This window comes from Diadema setosum, chromosome 11 (assembly GCF_964275005.1).
Source record: "Diadema setosum chromosome 11, eeDiaSeto1, whole genome shotgun sequence".
Lineage (NCBI taxonomy): Eukaryota > Metazoa > Echinodermata > Echinoidea > Diadematoida > Diadematidae > Diadema > Diadema setosum.
Genome location: NC_092695.1, coordinates 29,494,401 through 29,512,708, shown reverse-complemented (window position 1 = coordinate 29,512,708; position 18,308 = coordinate 29,494,401). Strand labels below are relative to the sequence as shown.

Sequence of the window (18,308 nt, the reverse complement as noted above, 5' to 3'; positions counted from 1 at the left end):
TACTAGTGTTGCTGCTTTCACTCAATCCACATTTCTCTTTAGGTTTTGCTTTCCTTTAAGGGCACATCACATATTCAAGAGTGAATGATGAAAATTGCAATGGGAATTGGCATTTCTTGGAATTATGAAATCTACCAACTCTTCACATTATATATTTGATTGAAAAGAACTCAGTTTTCAAGTGATAAAAAATGAGTCATTTGTGAAACACTAAGTGAAGTGCAATATTCGGAGCTTACTTTATGTACAGGGAAAGCAAAGTGGATTCTAAGCAGTAAATTAAGTGTCTTCATATATTAAGACATTTATTCAATGTAATTCCAGGTTTACAAATTTGTGAAACATAAGAGGCGAAAAAAAAAATGCATTTCACATGTGATGTGTAAGAAGTATAATTAAATGTGTATAATACAATTGAGCTTATTTAGATTCAGATTGCAAATTAAAATTAGAAGCATGCTGGCATTTCCAAGAATTCTTTTGGAGTTAATCAATTTTTAATTTGTATGAGTTTATTGGGAAAGTGTAATTGCTGTACTCTCTACTTTATTGTGGGTTGTCGGTTCAAAGAGCATGTTTCCTCTGTTGTACCCAGAGTACCCAATAAAAATGTGAATATTTCTGTTACATTCGTAGAAAGAGTTAATTACCAAATTCAAATTCTACCCAATCAACAGGAGTACTATGATTTGCCAAATGTTATGAAATGGGTATTAATAACAATTGTATATTGAGTATATTGCATCCCACCATTAAATATTTACAAAATTGCATGTTATCACCATCATACAGGTGCACCACCACCACTGCCTTCATCAAGGCCCAAAGGGGCATATGTGCCCCCACCCATCCCTTCCAATCGACCCAAGGTGGCCTATGTCCACCCACTTCCACCCAGCACCCCTGAACCTGCACAGGAGGACTTGCACATGAAGACCAAGCAGCAGCCGGCCACAATCGATGGGTACAACGGTGGCCCTGGCAGTCTCGGTAGGCAGCTCCAGGCTGCTCTCCAAGATAGAATGATGAACAATCTGAACCAAATGTCTGACAAACCACAGCCCATGTCCAAGCCTGGCACTTTGGATGGTAGGACTAGTGGGGAAGCTTTCAGACAGCCTCCAGCTAGTAAACCACAGCTTGCTAGCAAACCAGCTACACACCCTACACCAGTGTCAGCACCACAGTCACAGTCTCACAGTGGTGGTGGGCAGGGTAGACCACCCGTCCATATTTCATTTGGGGATTTATTTGGAGGGAGCACTAAACCCCAGCAGCAGCCGCAATCTCAAACACATTCATTCTCGTCATCAAGCAAACCAGCAGGCACCTCATCATCATCATCTGCTTTCAGCCAGTTAGCGGGTTTGTTTGGTTCATCCTCCTCACAATCCACAGGAACAAGCGTGACCTGGACTGCTACTCCAGAGCAGAAGGCGGCTGCTACCAATTACTCTTGGAATGTAGCAAAGGATGTCTCCAAGAATGTTAGTGCGAAGGATGCCTTTCAGGTTGGGAGCCTTCTTGTATCAACTCATAACAACAGCGGCACTGTTTCAGCAACTAAAGATCAGCAAGCTGCTGTTGGGCGTATTTCTGCCCAGGTTGGTAGCAGTGCTGCTAAAAACATTACTGCAGAGGAAGTTGGGCATGCAAGAAACTTTGCCACTACTAATGCTGTCAATAATTTGTCGTCTAATAAGGACCAAGGAAAGCAACAGTCTTCATTTGAACTTCTAGCCCAGGTGATGGGCAGCAAAGGAGGAGGGGTACATTCCAACCCCACGGCGAGGGCTAGACCAAAGCCGTCTCAATCGCCAACTGGTTCAGCAAACATCATTTCTGGTATTCCCCCTCCTCCATCTCCCACCCTCCGCCAAAAGCAGGCCCCTCAAACACAGCTGGTGCCTCCAAGGTCTGCTCCGAGAGCCCCAATCGGAAAGAGCGCACCATCCAAGGCCGGTGGATCCTCCCTCATAGACTTCTCCGATTTGTTTGAGCCGAGCAAGTCTGGTCCACCAGGGCTGCCCAAGACCAAGGCCCAAGGTCCAGCCGGGGCACGAACAAAGCCCACTATCATCAGGCCTAGTGCTGGAAAGGACAGCAGGTCGTCGTCTCCTGCAGTGGACCAGCAGCAGAAAAAGAGCAAGCCTCCTCCTAGGGTAAGTACATTTCATTTTGTTCCTGACCCCCTTGCACTTTAAAGACTGGGTAGTGTGGGGATTCATGGGTCACCCAATTCAGTCGCTGGCCACGGCTATTAAAAAGAAAACATCAACAGCACCGGTCAGCGAATATGTGCATCAAAGCATACGCTCACTGGTAACGGTTGACACCAGTCAAGATTCCTCAACTATGTGTGTACCTACCTATACTGTAAAAATGGATATTTTCGCGCAATTGATTTTTTGCGCTCGGCCGGGCAAGAAGAGTTTCACGTTTTTTTAATTCCGCGGAATCAAGACATCAACTAATATTAGTACTAGAACATACGGGCAGCAAAAATATTCGCATGCTTTTATTTTTGCGCTAGTTTCTGGTTGCGCGAAATTCGCGAAAATTTCAACACCGCGAGAAATTTCCACTTTTACAGTAGATCTCAGTGATACAGCTCTGCACAAGTCATTACAGGGGTTCTTGTATATCTGACCCGAGCCAGTCTTCCTGTTCCATGAATCCCCACGTTTCTATTGGGTCTTTAACTGTGCTGTTGGGGGTACTAAAATTTCTAAGTCTGTCAGAACAACAAAATCAGGGAAATTTTGGTGACATTAGCCAAATGCATTGTCTAGCAAAGCTGCTCCTTGAACCTCATTTAGCGGTCAAACTGTTTACTTACAAAAGACTCGGATGAAAAACAGAAACACCACCAATGATTAACTAAATTGGAATATGGAAACTTGATTGGAGAAACAGGATTCAAATTTGCATTTAGACTTAAAAACAAGAAAAAAAAAATATACCTGATTGGCATAGAACTTTGTATAAAGAAACTACCACATTTACATTCAAACAAGATATTTGTAGGTGTAAGAGGAGATACGATGAATGTGTTGTGAATCTGTCCAAGGGTGAAGAGAGCTTTCACCTAATATAGACTCTATGTTTGACTGATGAATGTGGAAGTTAGATATTGACTTATATCCTGTGCTAAGCTTTCATAAATATCTTTAACTATCCAGTCTGGCTAATTTTTGAGTTGGGTGCAGCACCGAATTAAGCACTGTGTTTCCAATCTGTTCCGTCTGTGGCAAGGGTTTCAGTATTCTGTCCATCTTGTTGAGTCAGCAAATAAAGACATCTCATTGACCATCATGAGAAAAGTAAACGATGCATCTACACTGATGCTCAAATGTTTAATCAGTAAATGTCACTTAGTTGTGATAATTTACAAATTACATGTATATGTTTGTCCTTCTTGATTGTGACTTTGGCATCAGACACTTCGCAAAGCAAACACATTTTGCCAGCCTGAGATAAATCCAATGGGGCAGTAAATCATAACAAAACCAGTCTACTTTGTTTATCAAAGGTGATAACATACATGGTAGTTATGATATGATACACGGAGAACACCAGTCACAAGTCAGATGAAGCTTTGTAGTGCGCAGAGCAAGTTGTTGAGCTTGAAATGTTAGACGACTTATTACTCCAAAGGCAGCTGAAGAAGATCATTAATCAGACTACAAGTGTATGATGTATTGTAGGGAATAAGAAAGGCAGTGACAATTTATGGATATTAAATGCAACAGATTTTAGGCTGATTTTTCCTAAGGTCAGTGATATTCTAGAGTTCAGAGTGGAGCATTGATAGACCTTTTCTGGATGGAATAAATGGAACACAGACTGACGGGGTCAGCAAAAAAACATGGCTTTAAATTTAGCTGTTGTTTTTCGCTTTGTGCCCAAATGTGTTCAGGAGGTCTTTGTATTTGAATTGTTACATTCATCATCTGATTGTCAGTCAAGAGTCAAACACTTCGACAAACTGATCTTTCCTGGTGCATTGACTCTAAATATTCCTTCTGTTCAGAAAGTTTATTAGAGGTGTTATTTTAAAGAAAGCTAATTGCATTTTTTTTTAAATTAATTTTCGAAGTGTGGAAAGATTGCCCATTATACAGATTTGGTTGTTTTTATTTTTGTATACATGTAAGGCTTTATCTAATAGTCTCTTTGTTGTTGTTTTCTGTTTATTGATGTTTTCCCTGGCAATGAGAAGTCAGTTATGGGCAACACAAATTTTGAAGGCGATTTGATAATTAAACAGTATTTCTGAGTGGCAACCACAACAGAAAGAAATTGTTGATCCAGGCATTGCCCCATGTGAAGTATGATGAGTATTACTATTTTTTTTTTCACTTGTGTGATATGGAGTATTTTGAGATTTAAACGTTGCTGGAAGCAATTTTAATCATTTTTCATGCCTTAAAGAGGAAATCCACTCCAAAAATAATAAACTCGAAAAGAAAAAGAGAGGAAAAAAAAATCCCTACAAAATGTTCCATTTTAACCCATTGAGGACGGACTGATTTTGCTACCTGTACAACACGCATTTTGCATAGACCCCTTCTCGAGTATACACGGGACTCGTCCTCAACAGGTTAAAGATCAGAGCTGCAGATATTTGTCATTTCTGGTGAATTGTTGTTATTGTTTGATGGTTTTTTTTTTGGGGGGGGGCACAGGGTGAATTATTGTTGCTTCAAGTGTCAAGTTCTTTCTTGGTAACAAAGATACTGATATGATTATTATTGCTACATTGGATCACAGTTTTCATTAATATAATCGTCACTCGTAATTGTTGCAATAGTTCTTACAAGTCACCCTATTTCTTGTAAATTTGAAATTGCTTGAAATTCATAAAATCCCCTCCCCCTTGAAATGAAAGTGCTTTCCTCTTTCTTACTCTGCAAAAATTTCTTGGCATATTTCCAGACTAATGCTATATAAGGGGTTCCCAGCAACATTTTCATCGGCATCAAAAATCTTTGCCTGATTTCCGATAATTGAATCATCCTGATGACCCCTCTGCTAGAGGGGCCCATCATGTCTTCTGTTGCCTGGCAGAGCTGTAGCATTTATTGTTCCTTTTTTTTTTTTTTTTTTTGAGATATATTGCAATGTACCAGGGCATCAGGTTGATTTTTTTTTTTTTTTTTTTTTTTTTTTGAAGGGGGGGGGGGAGGAATTATGAGAAGAGTCATTGACAATGTACAATTGTCGTCATTTCATGATTTAACAAACACTCTAACAGGTACATACATGTACATGTATAAATAAAGTTCAGAAGTATTTGATATTATTCCATCACACCGTGTGTAAGGGTGCTCATACCCTGTGAATATGATTACATCATGATTGAAATAGAAAGAACACCCGTGGCTAGAAAGTGATTGGAGATAATGAAAAGTAAAGCGTCAAATTTTCAATAGCTGCATGTGGGTACATTGTATTTCCATAAAGTTGGGATCCAGGATACTCCATTTGTACAAAATGTGCAAATTGTATGTCCGCATTTTTCAACTTCCACAATTTTTTTTTTTTTTTTTGACTGGGTCTCTTTTGTTCTTAATATTTGTGTTATCTACACGTACTAAAAGTTAAGCACATATTTTTCAACACTTTGTTGGATAGCATCAAAGCATAATCCACACGTACATTGTGTATCTACAGGGTGTGCCTGTGTAGATGTGTGTGTATGTGTACAGTGTGCTTGTGTGTGTGTGTGTGTGTTAAAGCATAGAGAATACAAAAGTGCTATAACAAGAAAGCTTATAACATACATTGTACATCATGGCATATGATTTCTAAGAGGTTTTTAAAACCATATCACAAATTTTCTCACCCTAGCCCTCTGGACCCCCAACTAAAAAAATAGCACCAGCCAGGCCCAGTGCTGTTCATGGGACTCGGACAGCTGGAAGCACCCCACCCAGGCCAAGCGGACTCAAGCCAAAGCGGAAAGCGCCCCCTCGACCAGGCAGTCAAAAAGGTAATGCCATTTACTTTTACAGAATTTTTTAGATTGACTGATTGATTTTTTGATTGTTTTTTTTTATGGTGGCATTTTAAAGACCAGCCCATCTGATGTTGTAGTTTATTACACTTTGACATGTATAGGCATGAACACTTTATTTTTGACCTGCTTAATTCCATGCAAATTTCTGCTTCCACTTTTTAAAATTCAGTTGCTCTTATTTTGAATGATTTGGATCTGTTTTGATAGGGGATGTTCTTTGTTAAAAACAGAGATTAAGGGGTTCCTTTGAGGTTTGATGTATTAACTAGTAAAATGAATGCAATACAATAGCATTCTGTTCTTATTGATAATGTAATAATTGATACAATGTTACAGTGACATACATTTGTAAAAGTGTTTTTTTTATATTTATTTATAACAGTACTTTAATAAAGGAAACTTAAACCCAAAGAGAAATGTGGATTGAGAGAAAGCAGCAACATTTAGTAGAACATGTCAGTGAAAGTTTGAGGAAAATCGGACAATCAATGCAAAAGTTATGAATTTTTGTATAAAGTTTTGATGTTGGAATGGCTGGATGAGGAGACTACTAGAGGTTATGATGTCATGTGTGGACAACAATATAAAGAAAGTATAAAGGGAATTCCACAAAAATTCATTTTTTATGAAGATTATACATTCCATCAACTTGATACTGACATTGTATGTTCAGGGTAGCAATTATTTCCCCTGCTTTCTGAAAGCGGTTAGTCAAGTGCTCTTTCATAATGCTAGAAAAATGAATGCCAACAGACGTCCAGTAGCAAACGCGCATTGATACGCGCATGTCTAAGGTATACCTACAGTGTATTTTACGCTAATTTTAGACCCTGGTACAAATTTTGCGCCATGGTCTAATGTTTAAACGGCCTGTTGTGAATTCAGGTCCTATAAACATACCATGGTTTCTTGCGGGTGGCATACATTATTGTATGTGCATATGTATGCTTGTTGAATGCTGTGTGGAAAATTTGATGCTTGAGAATTCTTGTGGCATCAGCCAACCTCATTTGTTAGTGTTTACAACCTATGAAGGTTACAGGTGGGATCTTTTTTAATTGCTTCCAGTTTTGTGCCTTTTTGGACTTTTTTGTTTTATTCCATTGAAATTTAATGAATGTTCTCAGCTTGTGGGATATCGAGCCAACCCCATGCACTGCCTGAATCAAGCAATGTGCGTTATAGTTTTGTGATACATTTACATGTACATGTAGAGCGCCATTACAGTGGGGCTGAGAGAGTCAGACTCGGCCACAACCCGATTTATCTGTGTGAATGCACACAATTATTGTGGGGTCAAGCCCAGCACTTGAGGACCTGGCCAGCCACAACTCGGCGCTGGCCTTTGGTGTAAACAGGGTCTTGGCCTATTCTTTACAAGTGTCTGTCACGTATCCCTTTGCATAGGACATGGTGGGGGCATGTCATGTCAGTTGTTAATGATTGTGTTTTATGAGTGGAAAAATGAGCAAAGAAACTTGGATTCCATTGGTATGCCAACCCGAGACCTCCAGGTTGCTAGCCTGGTGCTCTACTGACTGAGCTATAGAAAGCCCTAGTACAATGTTCGTTCCCAGAAACCCTTAGTTTTCAATGCTCGTGTGGTCGGAAGCTAAAGCAGTGTGTGTGTGTGTGTGTGCAGGGTGACACACATGCACACACTTTAACCTGACACAAACTCGAAGGATAAGAAGGGAAGGGATCACCGAAGTGATGCAGCTTTTTGAGTATGTAACAAATGCAAACAAAAGGAAACTGACCAGAAATGAATATGATTTATTAGTGGAAAAATGAGCAAAGAAAATGGGATTCCATCGGGATTGTGTTTTTGTTGAAATGCATCCTTCCTACCCTCCTACCCCCCCCCCCCACTCCATATGTCCCATATGTCACATAACTTGCACACATTAAACTCTCCATGCATCAGACAGAATACAGTCTTCAATGTAGACAGAGTCTTTGACATGGTTTTGTTTTTTTATGCCTCTGCCACGAAGTGGTGCAGGAGGTATTACATGTATGTTTCGGGTTGTCCGTCCGTCTGTCCGTCCGTCCTTCCGTCCATCCTTCCGTCCGTCCCTCCTTCCGTACATCCGTCCTTCTGTCCCTCCGTAATGAATTTTCTGGACAGCGTAACTAAAAAACCTTTTGAGTTATCTTAATGAAACTTGGCATGTATGTGTATTAGGGGGTGAAGTTGTGCCTATCAACTTTTGGGTGCACATGCTCAAGGTCAAAGGTCAAAAGGTCAAGGTCAAATACATAAAATTTCACTATTTCCACCATATCTATGCAATGCCTGAAGATATTTTCTTGAAACTTAGTGTATACATGTATTACCCAATTAAGATTCTCTGGTGAAAGTTTGGGGTCATGAGGTCAAAGGTCAAAAGGTCAAGTAAAAATATCAAAACTTCACTTTTTTCTCCGTACCTTGGAACTTGTTCAAGGTATCTTCATGGAACAAAAATAATAAAAACACTGACTGGCAGTGATTATCTAGAGAATTTAGGGTTCATGGGGTCAAAGGTCAGGGGTCAAAGGTCAAGGGCAACACTTCAAAATTTTACTATTTCCCTCATATGTATGCATGCAATGCCAGCAGGTTTTTTTTTGTAACACTTGGTGTATGCATATAACCTAATAGAGATTCTCTGGAAACTTTCTTCTTTTTTTTTGCCTCAAAGGTCAAAAGGTCAAAGATCAAGGGAAAGTGCTTAACTAACTTTTTCCTCCATATCTCGGAAGTGGCTCAAGTTATCTTGAAACTTACTACATATTTATGCATGTTCTGCCTGACAGTGATTATCCTATGAATTTTAGGGTCAAAGGCCAGATGAAAATGGTAACAATGTACTTTTCAATACAGAAATTGCACTTTTTCTCCTTACCTTGAAAATTACTCAATACATAAACTTATGAATGGGTCAAAGTCAAGTTAAAGTCCTTAAATCCCCAAATACATGCTCTCCTATTCATCCAATGAAACCTAGGTCAAGGAAGGTGAACATTCAACACATTTATGACAAACTTGTCATTTTGATATTTTGCCAATTCTGTGAAAATGTAATCACACATTGTCCACATGTACTATAGACCTATTAGGAGAATCATGCATTATGGCGGAGGCATACCACTCGCCTTGGCGACATTTCTAGTTTCTGTTTTTGTTTTTGTTTTTTTAGATATGAGAGGGGATTTTATGTTGTGGCTGTGTACAGTAGGTGGTCATAATACATACAGCGGGTTTGACTGTACTTTGTTAATGGGCATCATTTCTTCTTTTTTTTTTTTTTTGTCTGCTCATATCTAGAGATGAAAAAAGTTGAAAGTTCCAGAAATGACTGAAGTTCACTTCAGAATGGGAGGCTAAAGGCATAGTTTAGTTTGAATAATCTGAGCTGCATGGTCAGGACTATACGCTACCAGCCTACCAGCCTCTCTGATGTAAAAATATGAAGCTTTGGGGAAAAAAAATGCTCTTAATGACTCTTTAAAAGTGCTGAGGAAAAGTGATGTACACTTGGTACATCAGTGGGTTATGGGATTTGCTCTGTCTTTCTTCCCCTAGAAAATGGTATTGGAATAAACTACTTTTTTATACTAGAATGGTGATATTTGTTTGGTTATTTTACAAGTGACAGAGTAATAGTTAAAATTGATTGATACAACTTATCATCCTTGAGTACCTTTTTTTATCCATTTGATCATGGTTATGATATGTTTATGCAGTCCAGTCAGCAACATTCCATCATATTGAGCCTCTACATTAAATACAGTTTTAGTATCTTTAAGTGACCTACATGATTTCTGGAAAGGTCTGCTTGGCTAATACCGTGTACTTCACTTGCCACACTATTAAAGTGCCATTAAACAGTGCATCTGTTTTTCAACTTAACCGAAGGTCAAAACTTTGACCCCATGGTACTTTGAGAGAAAGAATGCAAGTCCTGCATGGATCTCTACACAGTGATTTCCCATGGTGAACATACATTGTATAATGTAAACTGTATACCACAAAGATACTGGTATATCACAGGGACATGTTCATACTGCATTAATTCATAATACCTGCCAGATCCTTTGGAAAACAAGGTGCGTAGTTTCAAGGACATTTGTGCAAATCCATTTGTCATGTGCACAAATCCATTGAATTGACCAGATATATAAAACTAAAATAGACCTGAAGTTGTCTGACTGACTCACAGCATTTTATGTGCGTTGCTGCGCAAAGCACAAGGAGAGGTATTTTGTGGTTTCATGTTCGACTGACTGTGACTCTGCCAATTGTGTTTTGCGGAAGGTCGCCGCAGGAAAATGCAGAGATCAAGTGAAAATTGAAATGATAGCTGGAGAGGACGCCCACACGTGCAGGTAGAAGCGTGGAATAGATTAACCAGCTGAAAGCTCGGGGAACAACAGGAAGTCACAGGAACAAGGCTGGTGTCACTCTTGCAGAGAGCTTTGCGCAGTCAGACACCGTGGCTCTAGCTGGAAGCACTGTGGAGTTTGTTTTGGTGGTGTATGTAACAAAGTTTGTCACTCCCGCTCTGGCCAGGGAATTTATACATGAACACATACACACCTGCAGGCAGACATACAACGTCAGGCTTGCACCGGTGGATTGAATGGTAGTATGCGCGATGGTAGGACCACCCTCGCAAGTGCAGCATGCCCACAATGCCTACGCCCGGGGAGACCAAGGAAAAGAGAAGAGCGCCTCCAGCCCCAGGTAGGGAAAAGAGGCGTGCCCCTTCGCCCCCTGGATATTCCGGAGGATATCAGAGGAGTTCCCCGTCCTTGCCCGATGAAGATACAAGCAGGCAGTTTGCACCGCTTTGTCTTCGTGGTGACGAGTATGGACGTGCAGCCTCGCCATCATGGGAAGTGACCAGCACACAATATGTCGTGTCTACGGAGGGCAAGGAGAAAAGAAAAGCACCATCACCTCCGGGTATAGGGAGTGCCTTGTTACCCCCAGGAGATGATAGGAGGTCTCCATCAATTCCAGATGAGGAGACCAGGAGTGTATCATCTTCTATTGGTGAAAGCAGACTGGAGAGTTCACCTTCCTTCAGAGCAAAAAGTGCATCATGCACACCATCGGGCAGAGGGAAGAGAGCTGCACCTCTACCACCAGAAGGAGAGAGCAATGCCTCACCGCTGCGTTCTCGCAGAGACAAGAGGGGTGCCACTCTACCGCGATGCAAAGAGAAGAGGTGTGCCCCTCCACCACCTATTGAAAGTCAGAGGAGTGTACCAGTGAGCAAAGATGACAGAAATGTAGGATCCCTCCTTCGCAGGGAGTATAGACGATCACCGTCCCCTTCTCTTGAACTAAATGGCAGTCCGTTCGTGCGCTCTAGCTATAAAAAAAGAGCAGCTCCCTCCCCACCAATATTCAGACCAGAGTTGTCTGGTGAGGAAAAGGATGCATCACCATCTCCATGCACAACTCCCCTGAATGCATCATTGCCACCAAATGAGGATGAGAGGGGCTCGCCAATACCCAAAGATGATGTTGATGCAGAAGTGGTATTACCAGTTGCCATAGAAACAGACATGTGCTCATATACAGATGAAACAGAAGTTGAAACATCAGTTGCTTTGGAGGAATGTAACAGTGTGCCGAAACCTCCACAGGAGGAAGATGTGTGTGACAGAGCAACCACCCCTCCAGCAGAACCAGAGATTACATTAATTGATGCGGAGGAAACTGGTAATCCATTCTCTAGCAGTGAAGAGAGGGCGTCTCCCTCTCCACCAGCATCCAGAGCAACCACCCCACCAGCAGAACCAGGGATGAGATTAATTGATGTGGAGGAAAGTGGTAATCCATTCTCTAGCGATGAAGAAAGGGCATCTCCCACTCCACCAGCATCCAGAGCAACCACTCCTCCAGCAGAACCAGGGAATGCCGTAATTGATGCGGAAGAAAGTGGTAATCAATTCTCTAGCAGTGAAGAAAGGGCATCCCCCACTCCAGCAGCATCCAGTCCAGACTTGTCTGGTGAGGACAAGTGTGCATCCCCATCTCCCTGCACAACTCCCCCAAATGTGGCACTGCCACCAAATGAGGATGAGAGAGGCTCACCAATACCCCAAGATGATGTTGACGCTGATGTGGTGTTACCAGTTGCCCTAGAAACAAACATGTGTTTATTAACAGATGAAACAAAAGTTGAAGAAACATCAGTTGCTTTGGAGGAAAATAAGAGTGTGCCAATACCATCCTTGGAGGAGGATTTGTGTAACAGAGCATCCACGCCTCCAGCAGAATGGCAGATGTCACCAATTACTCCTGAGGAAAGCGATAAGAGTTTGCAGGTGCATGTAGTTCCCACAGAAGAAAGGCGTCATCCCATAGATCCCCCACTGACAGCTAGGGTGTACGTACCATGTCGCCCTGCACCGTCACCGCCGAGTCCACCAACCACATCATCATCGTCGTCATCATCAGGCAAAACGAAGACGACAAAATGTCTGCCCTCATTCGGAATAAAAAACAGCGCATTTCGCCTGTCAAAGAGGAAAAAACGAGGTAGGATACAATGCATAGTGTTTATAAGTTACCCTAAAAATGTAGAAACATGATGGTAGCAGAAGCATCTATCATTAACCCATTGAAGACGAGTCCTGAGAATACTCAGGACAGGTGTCTATGGGAAATTCGCGTTGAAATAGCAAAATCAGTCTGTCCTCAATGGGTTAAGTTCTGGAGGAAGTATGCTTAAATCCAAGAAGGTAGGTACATGAACAGTTAACAGAAGGCACATTGTATGAGGTACATACATCAATACAGTATATTTTTTTTCAATTGATATCTTGCTTAAAATGTTTCTAATATGGTATGTGTGCACCCAGTCTAAGCAATTGTAGATCATAGTCTGTAGCTCTTGAGTGTACAATGTAATCTGTACATAAACCCATACTGAAACCTATTCTTGAAAAGTTCTGTTGACTGTAGATTAATTACTATACACAGTAGGCTAACAACATTAAAACAGTAGCTGCTGAAGGGTTAGTGCTAGTTTTGCATGTTGTCGGGTACTGAGAGTGAGAGTGAGCCAGCTGTACACATGGGATTGGACGCAAAAATGTTTGGTTGAAAGCATTTATATTGATCTCCATGTTGATATATTACATGGCTTCACTCCCATTTTGAGTACAAATGTAAGCATTCAGTTTAAGGCCACTCCATATGACATTTCACAGACAGTTAACTACTTGTATCCAAAGTTGTACAGTGGTCTCTGGTACCAGCATTGATTGATACAGTATATACTGTACATACGTACACTTAAAGTACAAAATGGATGAACGTGAAAGGCAGATTTAGTGCTAACCAAAAGATGACTTGTTTTTCTCCATTATGTACACTATGTAGTTTTCCTCCCCCTTCCAGTGTCTTTACTCTGCTGAGGATGCAAGGCCATATTGTTTATCTATAGTTGAAAAGAATGGAAAAAATATTGATTTACTATAGAATGTTTGCAAGTGCTGGTACTTCTAAAAATTGTAAAGTATTCCCGTTTTATGATACAATGGCATTACACATGTCATGATTCGTGTATAAAGTTAAAAATCCGACTTCACAGAATTGGATATTTCCTGTGCCTCTGAAGTTTGCACCATGTACAGTGTGAATATTATACATACAATGTGCAATGTACATGTAAGCACAACTGTGGATGATTTTTTTTTTTTAAAACAAAATGGTTTCAAATGTTTTTCATGTTCTATAATGGTGATTACTCCTAACATGGAAAAGCTATTTCTCATGTTAATTTTAATGAATTATCCTTTAATAATTCTGTTGATACTGAGAAGAAAAACTAAACAAAATTTTCAAAATGTACATTTGATACACTAAGAACTTAAACCACTTGCTGCCTAAACTGTTCATGTTACCCAAACAAATCTTGTTCCTTTTTCAGTTGCACTCAAAGCCCTTTTATTGTTCTCCTTTCTCTGTTTTTCTTTAGACCTCAGATGCTGCACTTTGGTTTTTGAATGACAGGATGTAATTTCCATGCAGTGCATTGATGTGAAGTTTCACATAGTATTCTCTTTTGGTTTCTGAGGCCAACCTTCCGTTTAGGTAGATTGGCCTATGAAAGTTCCACTGCGGCAAGACCACAATGTTTCATACCAAGTCAGGTTTATATATATAATATATATCAGAAGCGGATCTAGAGGGGTGGGGGGGGGGGGGGTGGTGGGGGGTGGGGTTGCAACCCCCCCCCCAAAAAAAAAAAAAAAAAATCAAAAAAAATCAGGGGACCATTTTTTTTTAAATCTTATCTTTTTTTTTAAACTTGCAATTTTATTTTTTTCTATTTATGTATTTATTTTATTTGCTATTATTATTAATTATTATCATTATTATTTTTTTTTTTGGGGGGGGGGGTGGGCGAACAAATGTCACGGAGTCCCTTGCCACCCCCCCCCCCCCCCCAAATCAGCTTTTTTTAAGACACGGGCCACCGGCGAAGTGACAAGCTAGGCCAGCGTTGCCATGTGGGGATTCTCATCCCCAAAATCCCCAATTTGAAAAAAAAAAAAAAAATTGGGGATTTTTGAAGTCTTTGGGGATGAAAAATAAATATTTGGGAATGAAAATAATATTGAGTTTTATGTAAAACGAATTTGGAGATTTTCTGTCAAAATTTGGCAACTTTGGGGATTTTTGAAGTGTCGTTTTGGTGGGGATTTTGTGAAGATTTGACCTGGTAACGCTGAGCTGGGCTGCTCATTTCCTGGATTACTTGTTCAAGTTGCTCACTTTTTTATCAGTCTGAGTGACAAGCATTATGGAACCTGCAAATAGGGCAAAGAGGTTGCGGCAATCCAGTCTCGCATCTTTCTTTACTGGAAGGTGTGTTTGAATCAATTAAAACAGTTGGCATACTGGGTAAATTACCATATATGGGAGTGTTACGGACGTGTTGTAATACTACAATTTGAGTAAATAAAACACATCCGGCCCGGCAGGCCCGGGGTGCTGCGCGCCCACGCTTCGCGGGGAAAGGGCACTCAGTCGCCCGATTGGTCTGTTTACAATTTGAGTAGCCCCAATTCTTTGTATCTGTGTTGTCAACTGGCCTTACATTGCAGGAAAATGCAACTAAATTTTACAAATTTTCATGGGGGGGGGGTTAATTTGGCAATGACCTCTATACCAAAAATAGTGGTGTTTTAGATGCAAGAAAATGCCATTTTCACACACGGATTTTCAAAAATTCTCCCTACCCCCCCTCCCCCCCCCCCCCCCCTTTATAAAAAGCTAGATCCGCCCCTCGGTCGTGATTTGGCAAAAAGGTGTATGTCTGAAAAATATCATGTTTTTGGTTTTTACCATTTGGGGGGTTTTCGATGCCGAAATTTTCATGTGACCAACTTTCGTAAGTCATCGATCCTTTGTTTCCGAGATACTTGGGGCTATCTCTGTATTATTTTATCAATTTTCCTGCTTTTGATTAGGCAAAAGGGTGTATCTTTACATACACCCTTGACGTACAATGACGTACCAGGATAGAGGACTACATGATTTGGCAAAAGGGTGTATCTCTAGATACACCTCTAACCGTGCACGCTGGGGAGAGCTTAAAGATTTGGCAGATAGGTGTATCTTTAGATACATCCATCTGCCGAATGAATCATGAATTATAGTTGCGAAGTATGATAAGGCAGAAAGGTGTATCTTTTATACTCTGTGTATATTATATACTCTGTTATACGTGCTGCTGGCATGTATATGTACCGTTTCACCGGTCGGTGCGGTGGCGGGCCATGCTCCTGACTCAAACTGGCAGCCCGTTGCACTGCAGAAGTTTCTCCTTGTTGCTAGTCGGTGAGTAGATACAACCTAATATCTAGAAGTTCAGATCTAACGTTTGTCCTAGACTTCTATGGCCACTTCTATGCCAGTAGATGCGCAGATTCGTAAAATCTAGCATTTCTGTTGAAATGACAGCTTTTCCGGCAAGTGTGGCTGTGGGATGAGAGTTCTCTACGCTTCAAAATGACAGTGATCCCTGCACTGTCCGTGCTGTGCAGTGCATGTAGAAGCCTGTACATGGTGTAATGGTGTGCTGTGTGACTGTAAGATCGGCTACCCATTACGCTATGCGTATGGGGCTGTTACCTAACAGACATTTAGTGGCAGTTACAGACAAAGGTCTAGAGAAAGATGTGTCCCTGTCTTTGGAAATGATACTTGGATGTACTGCTCAAAGTGCTCAGTGGATGCAAACAGTTAAATGATCCTACCTGAATTTTCACATTTATTGAATTTATTGCAAAAATTGGGAGCAGCATGATAACTGCGTTTTTAAGAACAGATACATGATGTGCAAACAACTGCCTCTTTGTTTGCTAAAGCATTCAGTAGAGAAAACAAACGAACCTTTTGTCGAAAAAAAGGGGCACAAAGCTAAAAATATAATGAATCATCTCACTGGAAGTAGAAGTTTTTGAAAAAAGGGAGGAGAAGGAAGAAGAAAAATTCTTCAGCTGTAATTCTTAACCATGCATATCCATGAGAATATGTTTTGTTAATATTTAGACTCTAGGGTGAGTTGTAATTTGCGCACATTTTTCTATGTTTGATGAACAAGTTGTGCATCCTGATATTTTTCTTTATTGTTATTTTTTAAATCTTTTTGTAATAATGAAGTAAAGATTGTCAAGAGTTAACATTTGATTAGAAATGGTCTCACATACACCCTGTTCCCTACAAAATCTCTGGTATATTTTGTTATCGTTTAATTTGGCAAAAAGGTGTATCTCTATACATACACCTTTTTGCCAACTTAAATGCACGATTTCTCACGGTGCATGAGAAGATACACCTTTTCGCCAAAATAGCGTGGGTTGCAGTCCCTGTAAACGTGATTTGGCAAAAAGGTGTATCTCTATGCATACACTTTTTTGCCAAGTTAGATGCATGATTTCTTACGTACGGTGAATGTGAAGATACACCTTTTTGCCAAAATAGCGTGGGTCGCAGTCCCTGTAAACGTGATTTGGCAAAAAGGTGTATCTCTATACATACACCTTTTTGCCAAGTTAAATGCATGATATCTTACGGTGTATGTGAAGATACACCTTTTTGCCAAAATAGCGTGGGTCGCAGTCCCTGTAAACGTGATTTGGCAAAAAGGTGTATGTCTCTAAACATGCTAAAAGTGCTAATTCTGAAGTATTCTTTAAAGTTAGATGCAAGAAAATTATCAGGAAATGAAATTTGAAGTGTATACTAAATCATGGAATTGAATCCCTGAGCGTTGCACAGTTTAGGTGGCTTCTACGGTCAAGGAAACTGCCAGAACTTTAAAGTCGATTTTCTCGGCTTTGTAGTCGCTGTAAAACGGCAGACATACACCTTTTTGCCAAATCACGACCGCCCTGTATATGTCTGTGGCAAATGAAGTACAAAGTGTCAAGCAGGATGTGCTGTAATCAAAAGAATTTACAACAAAAATGTTCTTGATTAACCTACACATAATGTAGATGTACATTTATTTATTTATTCATTTTTTGTGCACTTGTATAGTTGTGTGTGTGTCTTTTTAAATGCAAGGTGCAACATATGAGTGCAGTTCTCAACATCATTACTTAATGATGATCAAATGTAGAATTATTGGGGATTATGCTTTCCTGTCTTTGCACTTTATCCATTCCCATATCAACAACACCGAACAGCAATCATGTTGATGGCTGTAGCACCATAGTCCCATATGTTCATTTATATGAAGTGTTTAGTTCAAGGGAAACTGGTATTATGCCCTTGGTGAGTACGGTACCATTTCGTGTGAAATCAATGTGATTTGAAAGGCTCAGATAAGAGTATCATACAGTTGTGTCCACCACACATACAGTAAGTGATCATAAAATGACCGAGCCTGTCACTTTGTTGCTGTCCATCCCTAAGACTTGCTGGAGTGGTAAGAGTCCACACTTATGTAACTGAAGAATTTTAACAATTTTTGTATGATTGTTTTTGCACTGTTATCATGGTCCACAGGGAAGAAGCAAGCACCAGGAGCCCCCGCATCATCTTCCAACAAGAGCTCTCTACCGCCAAGGCCTGGACCTGGTCATCCTTTATACAACAAGTACATGGTAAGCCCAATGCAAAAAAAAAAAAAAAAAAAAAAAAGCTGACCAAAGTTGCCACTTCCCTATTTGTGTGGCATTTGTGTTAATACATCTTTAACCAGTTTTCATTCAGGTACAGTGCATGTTAACATCGACCACTTCACATTTGCTCTTCACACTTTAG

General features: G+C 40.4%; 1 protein-coding gene across 1 annotated transcript in view; it reads left to right on the top strand.

Annotated features, from left to right (window-relative positions):
- Positions 1-18,308, top strand: part of LOC140234753 (uncharacterized) — a 49,839-nt gene that overhangs the window by 7,716 nt on the left and 23,815 nt on the right. Inside the window, exons 3-5 of the mRNA XM_072314792.1 lie at positions 793-2,162; positions 5,854-5,995; positions 18,051-18,148. Of these exons, the coding sequence (XP_072170893.1) occupies positions 793-2,162; positions 5,854-5,995; positions 18,051-18,148 (1,610 nt within the window). The remainder of the gene's footprint in view (positions 1-792; positions 2,163-5,853; positions 5,996-18,050; positions 18,149-18,308) is intronic.